Here is a 14,256-nt window from a genome sequence, read left to right as displayed (position 1 = left end):
GCCCAGTTCTGCGGCACCATCGCCGACCTCGCAAGCACCCACGCACTCGCATCCACGGACTACATCCTCCTCGGGGACCTCAATTTTCACCTCGAGAACAACAACGACCGCAACTCCACCACGCTGATCAGCAACCTCAAGAACCTCGGACTCGGACAACTCGTCACGTCACCAACCCACGCCGCCGGACACACACTGGATGCCATCTTCTCCACCAGCGACCACGTTACCTTCAAAGGCACCACGGAACCCTACTGGACCGACCACCACTGCATCCACTTCACCTACAACAAAAACACCGCACACCACGACAGCCGCCAACTCCCCCGCCGCAACTGGGGCAAAATCGCCAAAGAACAACTTCTCAGCACCCTCTCCCAGAACCCACCAAACGAGCTCACCGACCCAGACACCGCAGCATGCAACTTCAGACAATGGATCAAAAACTGCGCCAACGTCCTCGCCACACTGAAGAAACCCCCCAGCAACCTCGCCAGCAAGAAAGCCTCCTGGTTCACCGGCGAACTCCTGGCCTCCAAACGCGCCTGCAGGAAACTGGAAAAGAAATGGCTCCAAGAACGCACACTGGACAACCACGTAACCCTCAAAGACGCCACCCGCCGACACCACCACCTCATCAGGACCACCAAGAGGTCCTCCTTCAAAGACCGCCTAGACAACAACGCTCATGACAGCAAAGAGCTCTTCCACATCGTAAAGGAACTGTCCACCCCCAGCGCCAACGTCAACGACATCCCGCCCTCTCAGGAACTTTGCGACTCCCTCGCCGCTTTTTCCACAGCAAGATCGCCGACATCCACAGCAGCTTTAACACCCCGACCACGCCCACCTCCGTCACCACCTCGAACCCAAGCATCGCCAACCCCATCACCGCCTGGTCCAACGTCGACGCAACAAGCAAAATCGTGAACTCTATCCACTCCGGATCACCGACTGACCCCTGCCCCCACCACATCTTCAACAAAGCCGACTCTCTCATCGCACCTCAACTCCGCAAGATCATCAACGCCTCCTTCGAAACAGGCACCTTCGCGGAAAGCTGGAAGCACGCAGACATCAACGCCCTCCTCAAGAAACCCAAAGCCGACCTCAAGAACTTCCGCCCCATCTCCCTCCTCCCCTACCCAGCAAAAGTCACAGAAAAGATCGTCAACCCTCAACTGACAAGCCACATCGAAGACAACAACGTCCTCGACCCCTCACAAACCAGATTTAGACGCAACCACAGCACCGAGACCGCCGCCACAGATGACATCAGACACCAACTCGACCATGGCGAGACCTCCGCCCTCATCCTCCTAGACCTCTCAGCAGCCTTCGACACGGTCTGCCACTGCACCCTACTATCACGCCTCCAAGAAGCCGGCATCCAGGAAAAAGCCCTAGCCTGGACCTCATCCTTCCTCTCTGGCAGAACACAGACCGTCTGCCTCCCACCCTACCGCTCAGAAGCCAACAACATCATCTGCGGTGTCCCCCAGGGCTCCTCCCTGAGCCCAATGCTGTTCAACATTTACATGGCCCCCCTCGCACAAGTGGCCCGCCGTCACGACCTCAACATCATCACCTACGCCGATGACATCCAGCTCATCCTCTCCCTCACCAACGACCCCGCCACCGCCAAAGCCAACCTCCACAAAGGAATGAAAGCAGTCGCCAACTGGATGAGAAATAGCCGCTTGAAACTCAACACCGACAAGACAGAAATCCTCATCCTCTGGACATCCCCCTCCGCCTGGAACGACTCATGGTGGCCCACCACCCTTGGAACGGCTCCGACGCCCACAGACCACGCCCGCAACTTGGGATTCATCCTAGACTCCGCACTCTCATGGACAGACAAGTCAGCGCCGTCACCTCCTCCTGCTACAACAAGTGGATCCCGACCGACACCAGGAAGACTGTGACCCACGCCCTCGTCAGCAGCAGATTGGACTACGGCAACGCACTCTATGCAGGAATCCCAGCAAAAAAGTCTAACGGCTCCAATGCATCCAAAACGCCTCAGCCCGACTCATCACCAACGCACCCCGCCACAGCCGCCACATCACCCCTCACCTCAAAGAGCTCCACTGGCTTCCCGTCGACAAAAGGGTCACCTTCAAGCTCCTCACCCACGCACACAAAGCACTCCACAACGCCGGCCCCACCTACCTCAACGAGAGACTCAATTTCTACACGTCGACCCGACAACTGCGATCCACGAGCCTCGCCCTCGCCACCGTCCCCCACATCCAACGAACCACCTCCGGCGGCAGATCCTTCTTCTACCTCGCCGCCAAGACCTGGAACACGCTCCCTACCTACCTCCGACAGACTCAAGACCTACTCGCCTTCAGAAGACTCCTCAAGACCTGGCTCTTCGAGCAGTAGCAGTCTCCAACTCCTCCTCCCCCCCCCCCCCCCCCACATCCCTCTCATGAAGAGGAGAGACTCCACCGGCTCCAAAAAGAGCGTTGGCATTCTATCTTGATCATACCAAAGACTTCCGGGTGGACGATCAACTCTTTGTGGTATATGTGGGTGCAAAGAAGGGGAAGGTGGTGCAGAAGAGGACCATTTAAAGATGGGTACTCTTATGCATCAAAATGTGCTATGCTCTGGCTAAAAAGCAACCCCCTGAAGGTTTGCGAGCTCACTCCACCAGAGCTACTGCTGCTACCACAGTGCTATCACAGGGCGTTCAGTCCTGGGTATTTGTCAGGCAGCAACATGGGCATCTCTGCACACGTTTACCAAGCACTACTGCCTGGACAATTGGATCCAAAGGGATGGCTACTTTGGCTGTTCTGTCTTGCAGGACTTTTTCGTGTCCCACCACCGGGATGGTAATGATCGAGGATCTAATCAGTGGTAAGGAATCTGCAACTAGAAGTGTCTATCAGATGTACAAGTTACTTACCTTCGGTAATGAAATATCTGTTCGAGACATATGCTAGTTGCAGATTCCTCACCGACCCGCCAATCCTCCCCACACTGCGAACTGGTTTCTAGGGACAGAAACTTTCCCTTGAGGGCTCTAGTTTTGGCGCACCACTCTGTGTTCTTCATGGCTCCCTGCTACTGGCGTGGGAAGTCGTGAAAAGAAACTGCCGTCAGCGCGCCGGGGTGGCACCTATATACGACCGCAAATTCATCACGTCGAGCACGACGCCAACGATGCCTGCGGAGAAGACCGATGCCACCTGACGCTCGCAGAGGTACTGCTCGAAGAGAATTCTCAGGATCCAGTCTGACACCTGGGAAAATTCAAAGCTAAGGAATCTGCAACTAGACTGTCTCTACCACATATTTCGTTACCGAAGGTAAGTAACTTGTACGTCAAGGCACCAACCGGTTTACAGTCCATTCACGCACCTTTCATACACACAAGACCAGCCATGCCGCCAGCCACGGGCCCAGCACATTACAATACTTGCATCAACAAACCGCACAATTCTTGGGCCTATCACTTTCATACACCCACATGCTTGATCCAGCATTCACACCAGCAAATGGGAGTGTGTTGACTGTCGTTTGGTTGGAAGTGTGTTGCAGTGGCCAACAGCAAGTCACTATATACACCGCCAGCCAAGCGGCACTCCATGCACACTGCCAGCCAAGCGCCACTCCACGCACACCGCTGTGAAATATTTTTTTTTAAACAACAAAGAAACCACTAATAATTAGAAATGAGTACAAAACTACAAACACACAAATTCTAACTAAATGCATGACAGTAAAGCCAACATTGAAACTGAACATATGAAAATATAAAACAGGCCGGTTACGCTCAATGTAGTTCCCAGTAATTTTTCTGGGTGTGATAACTCCTGAAACAGCCAGCCACACACAGCCCAGGCTTTGTAGGACAGTCAGGGCAGTACATCTGGCTCTTCCTCCAGATAACTCTTCGGGCATAGACTTTACATTTCTCAGTGGGCTAGTCTTTTTTTGGGAGTGGGAGGAATATGATCAGGAAAGTGGCGATCTTTTAATCTAGCCACACCCTGACCACAATAATCCACCACCACAATAAGGCTCTCTGAAATTTAACAAATTTGATCCTTGAGTCAGGGGAACAATCCTTGAACACAATAAAAGCATTAAAAGTTGCTAAATAAAACAAATGGGTGGCCACCTTTTTATTCCACACGTAAGACTGACGAAGAGCAGTGTAAGGTTCCAACCTCTGATCTACTCTATCAACACCACCCATGTGCTTATTATAGTCCTAAATGCACGCAGGTTTGCGCACTTCCGCAACCTGGCCCCAGACAATCACAGGGGAAAGACTCATCATGGATGGTAGTTAGCATGTACACATCCCTCCTGTCTGAAAATGTGAGAGCTAGCAGCTCATTATTACGCAAGGCACTGCACTGTCCCCTCTCAAGTTTTTTTTTACAGACAAGCTTGCTTGGATAGCCTTTCTGCGTAGAATGGATTGTGCCACAAGCAACAGTGTCTACTCTGAACAATTCATTGAACCACACTCCAGTGTAGAAGTTATCTACGTACAAATGGTGACCTTTGTTAAACAGTCGTCTCCCAAGTTCCCACACAATTTTCTCACTAACTCCAAAAGTGGGCGGACAACCAGTGGGGTCAATACTGGAATCCCTACCAGTGTAGACCCGGAAATTATACACACATTCTGTACTATTTTCAGACAGCATATACATCTTAATTCCATACCGTGCCCTCTTCCTAGGAATGTACTGCTTAAAAACAAACGCCTCTTGAACAGGACCAAAAACTCGTCCACACTTATTTTTTGCCTGGAACATACACCTCTGAAAATCGATCTACAAAATGATCAAAGACAGGCTTGATCTTAAAAAGACGGTAACAATCACAGTGATCTTGTGGCAAGGCTAAAGCATTGTCAACAAAATGCAGCATCCGAAGAAGCAGCAAATACCGATTACAAGTCATGGTTGCAGGAAATATAGCCGTTGCCATCAAGGGACTAGTAGACCAGTAAGAAGAAAGTGACTGCTTCCTTAGCATACCCCATCAAAAAATTCAAACCCAAGAACTTTTTCAACTCTTCCAGATTTGTGGGAATCCACTGGGCAGCTCTAGACTGAGGCCTAAGTCTGGCAGCGTTGTCCCTCAAATACTGCTCCGCATACAAATTATTCTGCTCAACAATCTCTTCCAAAAATACATCGTCCATAAACAACTCAAAGAAACTGACAGGCAAAAAGTTTTCTGTATTCCCTCTACACCCTGGGTAACCAGTAAAGGCAGGCAACTGTGGCTGCTCCATGTTTATGGTAAACTAGTTGTCATGTCTTCCAGTGGAAACCTTTAAGCCCCAGGCTGCTGCACTATTGGCGTATCAGTGTCGTCCTCTAAAACAGGCCCTTCATCTGCACTGTGAGTGGCTTCCTCATCAGAAAATTCCTCTCGGACAGAAAACTCACTGCCAGAATCTCCCACTTCCTCCTCTGCCTCCGATGCGGAGTCAGTCTGATAATCATTGTTAGAAGAGCAGTCACTCTGCGGCTAGCCATGACCCTTTCTAAGAAGTGTAACTTGACAAATGTGCCAACAACAACCACCACTGCCTAAAATAAGTAATAAACAAAGTGTGGCTTTATCCTAAAATACAGATATAATAATGCCCCCATGGTAGCGACCCTTGCCTCCCCAAAATAAACAAAAACACATCCCTGGTGCCTAGTGGTGCAGGAATCCATTGAAAAAAAGCACCGGGGGAATGGAAAAACTCTTTCGTTTCCACCCTGTGTCTGTTTCAACCGCCCCAGGAGAAGTACTCACCTATTTTGGGTCCTCTCTCCAAAGCAGATGGCGTCCACTGTGTCCCCGGCAGCATTTGATGACGTTTGCGTGCTGTGAGCGATTCCCCTTCCATCCATGATATGGGGGGTGTGGGTGGGGTGCCTACGGGAGGAGTGCTAGCGCGCACCCCCTGTGGGCCCAGTGCAGTACACGGCAACCTTGGCCGAGGGCAAGACCAGCTTGTCCAGGGCACACAAGGGGTTAAAGAAAAATAGTAGGTTTTATTAACACCTTTCTGAAACGTTATATTATGTTACCTGATTTGCTAATTGTGTAAGGTTTTGGTATTGCATGTTTGCTCTGTCATAATCACTCTTCTGTCCCAAAAGATAGTGTTGATTCTGATGGCATTTAGGTGCCAGAAACCTCGAACATAACATTTATCCTTTTGTGACTCCATTGGCTTCCACAGGGTGCCAGATTTTGGGATAAAACTAGGCCCTTTCATATAAATTTGTGCATCTCGCGGTTAACTCTAGCAGGCAAAATCCATGTTTCAGTTGGGTTCAGCAGCAGCCAGCTGTGCCCTGAAGTGTTGAGATTTCACAGGTCTTTAATTCCAGATTATTTATTCGGGTTAAACACTGTTGCTTAATGGAATGAATTAAGATCCAAGGTGATATTTAAGTTAGCAGATTAAGTTCAGGCTGTGATTTTCTTGTTACTTAGGAATGTGGTTTCATTTAATTAATTGTGTTCATTTTTATATTTTTGTTGTTTTTGTGTTAGACGTTGTAAATATGTAATTTAACCAATGAGTGCTAATCTAAATTGAAATGCTCACATAGATGTAAAAAAAAGTAAGAACGCTAGAAAATATTATCAGCAGAAAATGCTGCTTAATTTTAAATATACTGTACGACTGAAATGTTAATCCTTTTTCAACTTTTCAGAGATTTTATGTGGCTACTTCCCGCCAGCTGAAACGCCTTGAATCTGTCAGCCGTTCACCAGTATATTCTCACTTCAGTGAAACTCTCCTTGGTATTAGCGTCATCAGAGCCTTTGAAGAGCAAAAGCGATTTATGCAATTAAGTGATTTAAAGGTTGATGAAAATCAGAAAGCATATTACCCTAGTATTGTTGCAAACAGGTAAGGCTTATTAAATGAAGTGTATTTATTATAATGCCGTTGATTACGAGAAGAATCAGAGTGCTAAAGGAGTAAGAACTGCGCATGTCGACATCCGATGTAACGCTGTGAAAAAAGCAAATACAAGTGTGTTAATGCCTTCAAAACCTGATGTACCATCTAATCTAATTGACAAAATGGTGGCTTCTGTGTATTGTATCTGATAGAGACTTCTAGTTGCAGATTCCTTACCTTAGAATTTCCCCCAGACGTCCGACTGGATCCAGAAATGTTTCTTCGAGCAACACCGTTGTGTGTAGGTAGGTGGCGTCGGTCAACTGCGCTGGCGCAGTAATGACGTCAGGAGTAGTACATAGATGCCGCCTTCGCGCAGTGACGTCAGTTCTTTTCTTTCCATGCCACGCGCTGATCTGGAGAGAGCTACCCTGGTCTCTTTTTGACCGACTTCGACCACTTTGTTGAGTTTTTGTGACTGAAGACTGGTTTCAAGCTGTGCGAGGACCGTCACCGCATGATGTCGGTGACTGATCTGCATCGGGTTTGTCACTGTAAAATCTGGTTTAGGCAGGGTCACGTCCTCAATAATGTGTAAACCCTTTGTAGAATGCAAGTATACTTCTTCGCTCTCCCACTGTAATTTAATTGCCTTAATGGTTGGCCCCACTACAGCAACACATAGCGGTGGAGGAGGGTCACACACAACCCTCCCACTCCTTCAGCCAGTAGCTGCAAATTGAAAAATAAATAAAACAATAATAAACATTTATTATTGTTTTATTTTTCAAGGGGCCGGGCCATGGGGGATGACATGGAGAGAGGGTGGAGTGCACTCCTCTCAGTGCGCATGTGTGTTTGGCCGGCCACCTCAGGACCATCCTCTTCAGTCATTGGCTTGAGACATTGACAGTTTCATCCTAGATCAACTTAGAGGAGCATCTCTCTTACCATCATGATGCTGGTTGTTTGTTGCATCATTCCACCCCCTACGGAGCGCTATCTGACGGATTGTTCTACCTTACAGTTCCTCCCCTGTTGTATGTTTCCATGCTCCAGACTAAATATAGACATTCTTCGCAACTTTCCCGCTCTGTTTAGGGATGCAGGTTCTATCTTGGATCTAGAAGTGATGCAGGAGTGATATCACTGGAGCCATATAGCAGTCTTCCCCCACCTCCCAACATCTGTTCCTTTTTTTCCCCCTCACACCCCTGATGTGTCTGGAGCTAATCTTTGATTCATGTTTTTGTTCACAGTTTCACACATTTCTGCTGACATCACTTGGTCTAATATGTAGGGCAGTCTCCTCCACAAAAGACTGTGATTCTAGCCCTGTTATTCATGCAGTGGAGAGATGTCCAGTTCTGATCCCCATGAAGTGTGCCTGTGGTGCTTGGGGCCAAAGCATGGCTACAATTCATGCAACAGGTGTTGCCTTATGTGCACTGTAAGACCATCAAAAGGTGCAAGGCCAAGCCTGTGACTCCTGCACGTACCACAGGGCCTATTCTGGGCCCAGTGCCGCCTCTAACACACATGACTCTGCCCTATCTGGAGTTTCTGGTGCCTGGGGCTGACTCAGCCTTTTTTCTGCATGCTATGATGGAGATGTTCAGGTGGGCTGTGGTACCCCTTTGTGTGCCTCAGGGCCCCTTGGTGCACCTCGGGCCCTATGTCTTGGTTTGGGACTCCATTTGGGTTCCTGGTGGTGGATCCTACCATGGTGCCATTCACCCCCAATGTTTTTTTCTTATGATAAACCTCTGACACCAAGACTCTCAATGATAACCCCTCCTGTAGTGTTGATACCTGTTGTGCCCTCAGCTATGTCAACGGAAGCACCATCATCATAAAAGGTTCCCGCACATCCACAAAACAAGTCAGACTGTCTTAATGAAGTCTAAAAGGGAGGTTCAGAAGACACCTGAAAAGGGTAGATTTATATGCTGGGTTTCACCCTGACATCTCTACACACCAGTGTGATAGGCTAAGGTATTGACATCTTTGGCTCCGACTTAGACCATATTCAAATGCAGAAAACAGTCTCTCACAATACGGACAGTGTAACCGGATGTCAGTTAGTGGTTGTGTTGGAACAATACATATCTTAACCACACATGCCGTTACTCTGCAGTTTCTAAAACAAATGAGTCTTAACCACAAATTCCTTTGCCACACATATTGTTTCAACGGCATGCCTTAGGGAAAGCGCTAGATTTTGGAGTAGTGTAGTTTAAAAGTCTAACACTGCTTTCTCTAAGGCATGCGTGGTAAAGTCGCATTTTTTGTAATGGTCACATTCCAACTTAAGGGCAAAGTTTGGCTGTTGTGTTAAAGGCTGTTTCCCTCAGTTTGCTACTTCCCCGTCATTGAAGACTGCTGACTCCCTGGCTTTACAAAACTCAAGTGAACTGGATACGTTCCCTGAGACCAAATTGGAGTGTTTTATAAGGCTGCCTCCTCCGGTAGTAGCATCCTTCTATATTGTCTGACAGCCGGCAAATGTATTGGAGTTGTCCTTGTGTGGCTTTGGAATCTAAGGTTAATATTTTGACCGAGGTCCTGTAGCCTACTGTGGCTAATTCACTTGCTACCATTTAAAGAGGCACTGCTTGAACCTGTGAAGACAGAATGGAACAAACTCACTCATGAACCGCCTTAAAACGTAATCCACACCTTGAGACTCTGCTTTTCTGTCCATCCAGTTGGTACCAGGAAATCTAGTGGTGCAATGCTCCTTATGTGCTAAATGGAACGCTGACTCTTTCCTCGCAGCTCTGCCATGCAGAGAACTAAAAATGTTAAAACCTTTGGGCTTAAAAGTGTTCTTGACAGGCAGTTGCAACCCGTCCTCCCCACCCGGCGCACCTCCCACCCCTCCTCCCCCTGGGCCTCGGAGTGCCACTTGCCAGTTGGGGCGGTATTATCAAACTTTGTGCAAGCTGGTGGCCATGATGATTTTGAATCTGGCAGACCACCTCAAAGTTAATTATGCTCTGGTGATAAAAGATGGCCGTGAATACTCCAGGCATATTATGTGGGCAGGCCTGAACATGATGGGTGTCGATGGACATGGGGTCTTTCGGTACCTTATGAAGATAAGCATGGCTTAAATCAACCTGGTTCTCGTATTGATAGGCAGGCAGGATTAACGGACATGCTTTTTAATGAGACACGTCCCTTCAGAAACCAGGGTGACACAGCCTTGGGAACGTTAAATCGTAGAGGATCATTGGCCCAATATTTGGGTCACCAGTCCTGGGGGCCAGGCAGTTTTTTTGAATTTTTGGGGGTTTTCAAAAGATTTAACTTAAGCCAGCCTAACAAAAGAACCAGCTGCTTCGCCAGTGCACAGGCAATTTATGTTCTAGTCCTGATGGCTGCGTGCATGATGCGTCTGCTTGCTTTCAGAATCCTTCTGGTCACATACATTTAGAGGCGAATAAGGGTTCTCTAGTGATGCCTTCATTGGCAGTGGTTGCACATGTGGGAGACAAAGACGTGGGAGAGGTTAGTCAACCACTTCTGTTGGTCCAACATGTCCCAGAAGGTCAAGGAGTTTTGTGTCTCCTGTGCCACCTGTCAAGCCAGTGGTAAGACAGGTGGGCACCCAAAGGCCCCCCTCATTCCACTTCGTGGTGGGGGTCCCCTTTGAAAGAGTGGGTGTGGACATAGTGGGTCCACTTGAACCTCCCACAGCCTCAGGGAACCAATACATACTAGTAGTAGTGGATCATGCTACTAGATACCCTGAAGCAATTCCCCTTAGGTCGACTACTGCCCCTGCAGTAGCCAGAGCACTCTTTGGTATTTTTACCAGAGTGGGATTTTCTAAGGAGGTGGTGTCTGACAGAGGTACCAACTTTATGTCCGCATACCTGAAACACATGTGGAATGAGTGTGGGGTGACTTACAAATTCACCACACCATACCATCCACAAACCAATGGTCTGGTTGAAAGGCTTAACAAGACATTGAAAGGCATGATCATGGGGCTCCCTGAAAAACTCAAAAGGAGATGGGATGTCCTCTTGCCATGTCTGCTTTTCGCCTACAGAGAGGTGCCTCAGAAGGGAGTAGGGTTTCCCCCTTTGAACTTCTGTTTGGCCATCCTGTAAGGGGACCACTAGCTCTTGTGAAAGAAGGCTGGGAGAGACCTCTTCATGAGCCTAAGCAAGATATAGTGGACTATGTACTAGGCCTACGTTCAAGGATGGCAGAGTATATGGAAAAGGCAAGTAAAAACCTTGAGGCCAGCCAACAGCTCAAGAGGTTTTGGTATGACCAGAAGGCTGCTATGGTTGAATTTCAGCCAGGGCAGAAAGTCTGGGTTCTGGAGCCTGTGGCTCCCAGGGCACTTCAGGACAGATGTTGTGGCCCTTATCCAGTGCTAGAACAGAAGAGTCAGGTCACCTACATGGTAGACCTAGGCACTAGCAGGACCCCCAAAAGGGTAATCCATGTGAACCGCCTCAAGCTCTTCCATGACCGGGCAGATGTGAATCTGTTGATGGTAACAGATGAGGACCAGGAAGCTGAGAGTGAACCTCTCCCTGATCTCCTCTCCACAGACCCTAAAGATGAGTCAGTTGATGGAGTGATCTATTCAGACACCCTCTATGGCCAACAGCAGTCTGACTGCAGGAAGGTCCTGCAACAGTTTGCTGAGCTCTTTTCCCTAACCCCTGGTCAGACACACCTGTGTACCCATGATGTGGACACAGGAGACCGCATGCCTGTCAAAAATAAAATATTCAGACAGTCTGACCAAGTTAAGGAAAGCATCAAAGTGGAAGTCCACAAGATGCTGGAATCGGGAGTCATTGAGCACTCTGACAGCCCCTGGGCTAGCCCAGTGGTCTTAGTCCCCAAACCTCACACCAAAGATGGAAAGAGAGAGATGAGGTTTTGTGTGGACTACAGAGGACTTAATTCTGTCACCAAGACAGATGCCCATCCCATTCCAAGGGCAGATGAATTGATTGACAAACTAGATGCTGCCAAATACTTAAGTGCCCTTGACTTGACAGCAGGCTACTGGCAAATCAAAATGGCACCAGGAGCAAAAGAAAAGACAGCATTATCCACACCTGATGGGCATTATCAGTTTACTGTTATGCCCTTTGGTTTAAAGAATGCCCCTGTCACCTTTAAAAGGTTGGTGAATCAAGTCCTTGCTGGCTTGGAGTCATTTAGTGCAGCTTATCTTGACGATATTGCTGACTTTAGCTCCAGCTGGCAGGATCACCTGGTCCACCTGAAGAAGGTTTTGAAGGCCCTGCAAGCAACAGGCCTCTCTATCAAGGCATCCAAATGCCAGATAGGGCAGGGAACTGTGGTTTACTTGGGTCACCTTGTAGGTGGAGGCCAAGTCCAGCCACTCCAGCCTAAGATCCAGACTATTCTGGACTGGGCAGCTCCAAAAACCCAGACTCAAGTCAGGGCATTCCTTGTCTTGACTGGGTACTACAGGAGGTTTGTGAAGGGATATGGATCTATAGTGACAGCCCTCACAGAACTTACCTCTAAGAAAATGCCCAAGAAGGTAAACTGGACTGTAGAATGCCAACAGGCCTTTGACACCCTGAAACAGGCAATGTGCACAGCACCAGTTCTCAAGGCTCCAGATTACTCCAAGCAGTTCATTGTGCAGACTGATGTCTCTGAACATGGGATAGGGGCAGTTTTGTCCCAAACAAATGATGATGGCCATGACCAGCCTGTTGCTTTCATTAGCAGGAGGTTACTCCCCAGGGAGCAGCGTTGGAGTGCCATTGAGAGGGAGGCCTTTGCTGTGGTTTGGTCCCTGAAGAAGCTGAGACCATACCTCTTTGGGACTCACTTTGTAGTTCAGACTGACCACAGACCTCTCAGATGGCTAATGCAAATGAAAGGTGAGAATCCAAAACTGTTGAGGTGGTCCATCTCCCTACAGGGAATGGACTTTATAGTGGAACACAGACCTGGGACTACCCATGCCAATGCAGATGGCCTTTCCAGGTTCTTCCACTTAGAAAATGAAGACTCTCTTGGGAAAGGTTAGTCTCATCCTCTTTCGTTTGGGGGGGGGGGGGGGGGGGGGAGAGGGGTTGAGTAAGGAAATGCCTCCTTGGCATGGTTACCCCCTGACTGTTTGCCTTTGCTGATGCCAAGTTATGATTTGAAAGTGTGCTGAGGCCTGCTAACCAGGCACCAGGACCAGTGTTCGTTCCCTAACCTGTACCTTTGTTTCCACAATTGGCACACCCTGGCATCCAGGTAAGTCCCTTGTAACTGGTACCCCTGGTACCAAGGGCCCTGCTGCCAGGGAAGGTCTCTAAGGGCTGCAGCATGTCTTATGCCACCCTGGGGACCCCTCACTCAACACAGACACACTGCTTGCCAGCTTGTGTGTGCTAGTGGGGATAAAAAGACTAAGTCGACATGGCACCCCCCCTCAGGGTGCCATGCCAACCTCACACTGCCTATAGGTATAGCTATACCTATAGGTATATGCCTATAGGTATAGAAGTCACCCCTCTAGCAGGCCTTACAGCCCTAAGGCAGGGTGCACTATACCATAGATGAGGGCATACGTGCATGAGCACTATGCCCCTACAGTGTCTAAGCCAAACCTTAGACATTGTAAGTGCAAGGTAGCCATAAGAGTATATGGTCTGGGAGTCTGTCATGCACGAACTCCACAGCACCATAATGGCTACACTGAGAACTGTGAAGTTTGGTATCAAACTTCTCAGCACAATAAATGCACACTGATGCCAGTGTACATTTTATTGTAACATACACCCCAGAGGGCACTTTAGAGGTGCCCCCTGAAACCTTAACCGACTACCCGTGTAGGCTGACTGGTTTTAGCAGCCTGCCACACACCAGACATGTTGCTAGCCACATGGGGAGAGTGCCTTTGTCACTCTGTGGCTAGTAACAAAGCCTGTACTTGGTTGAGGTGCTTCTCACCTCCCCCTGCAAGAACTGTAACACCTGGCGGTGAGCCTCAAAAGCTCACCCCCTTTGTTACAGCACCCCAGGGCACTCCAGCTATTGGAGTTGCCCGCCCCCTCCGGCCACGGACCCACTTTTGGCGGCAAGGCCAGAGGAGATAATGAGAAAAACAAGGAGGAGTCACTGGCCAGTCAGGACAGCCCCTAAGGTGTCCTGAGCTGACTCTGACTTTTAGAAACCCTCCATCTTGCAGATGGAAGATTCCCCCAATAGTATTAGGGATGTTCCCCCCCTCCCCTCAGGGAGGAGGGGACAAAGAGGGTATAGCCACCCTCAGGGCTAGTCGCCATTGGCTACGAACCCCCCAGACCTAAACACACCCCTAAATTCAGTATTTAGGGGCTCCCAGAACA

At 48.9% G+C, this 14,256-nt stretch overlaps 1 protein-coding gene across 3 annotated transcripts in view; it reads left to right on the top strand.

Moving 5' to 3' along the window:
* The window catches only part of ABCC1 (ATP binding cassette subfamily C member 1 (ABCC1 blood group)), an 872,430-nt gene that overhangs the window by 684,815 nt on the left and 173,359 nt on the right, over nucleotides 1–14,256 (top strand). For all 3 annotated transcript variants that reach the window (XM_069210194.1, XM_069210193.1, XM_069210195.1), the window contains one exon: nucleotides 6,705–6,904. In XM_069210194.1, the coding sequence (XP_069066295.1) occupies nucleotides 6,705–6,904 (200 nt within the window). The remainder of the gene's footprint in view (nucleotides 1–6,704; nucleotides 6,905–14,256) is intronic.

This window comes from Pleurodeles waltl, chromosome 10 (assembly GCF_031143425.1).
Source record: "Pleurodeles waltl isolate 20211129_DDA chromosome 10, aPleWal1.hap1.20221129, whole genome shotgun sequence".
Classification (NCBI taxonomy): domain Eukaryota; kingdom Metazoa; phylum Chordata; class Amphibia; order Caudata; family Salamandridae; genus Pleurodeles; species Pleurodeles waltl.
Note: the sequence above shows the minus strand (reverse complement) of the source record. Positions and strands in the feature narration are given on the sequence as shown.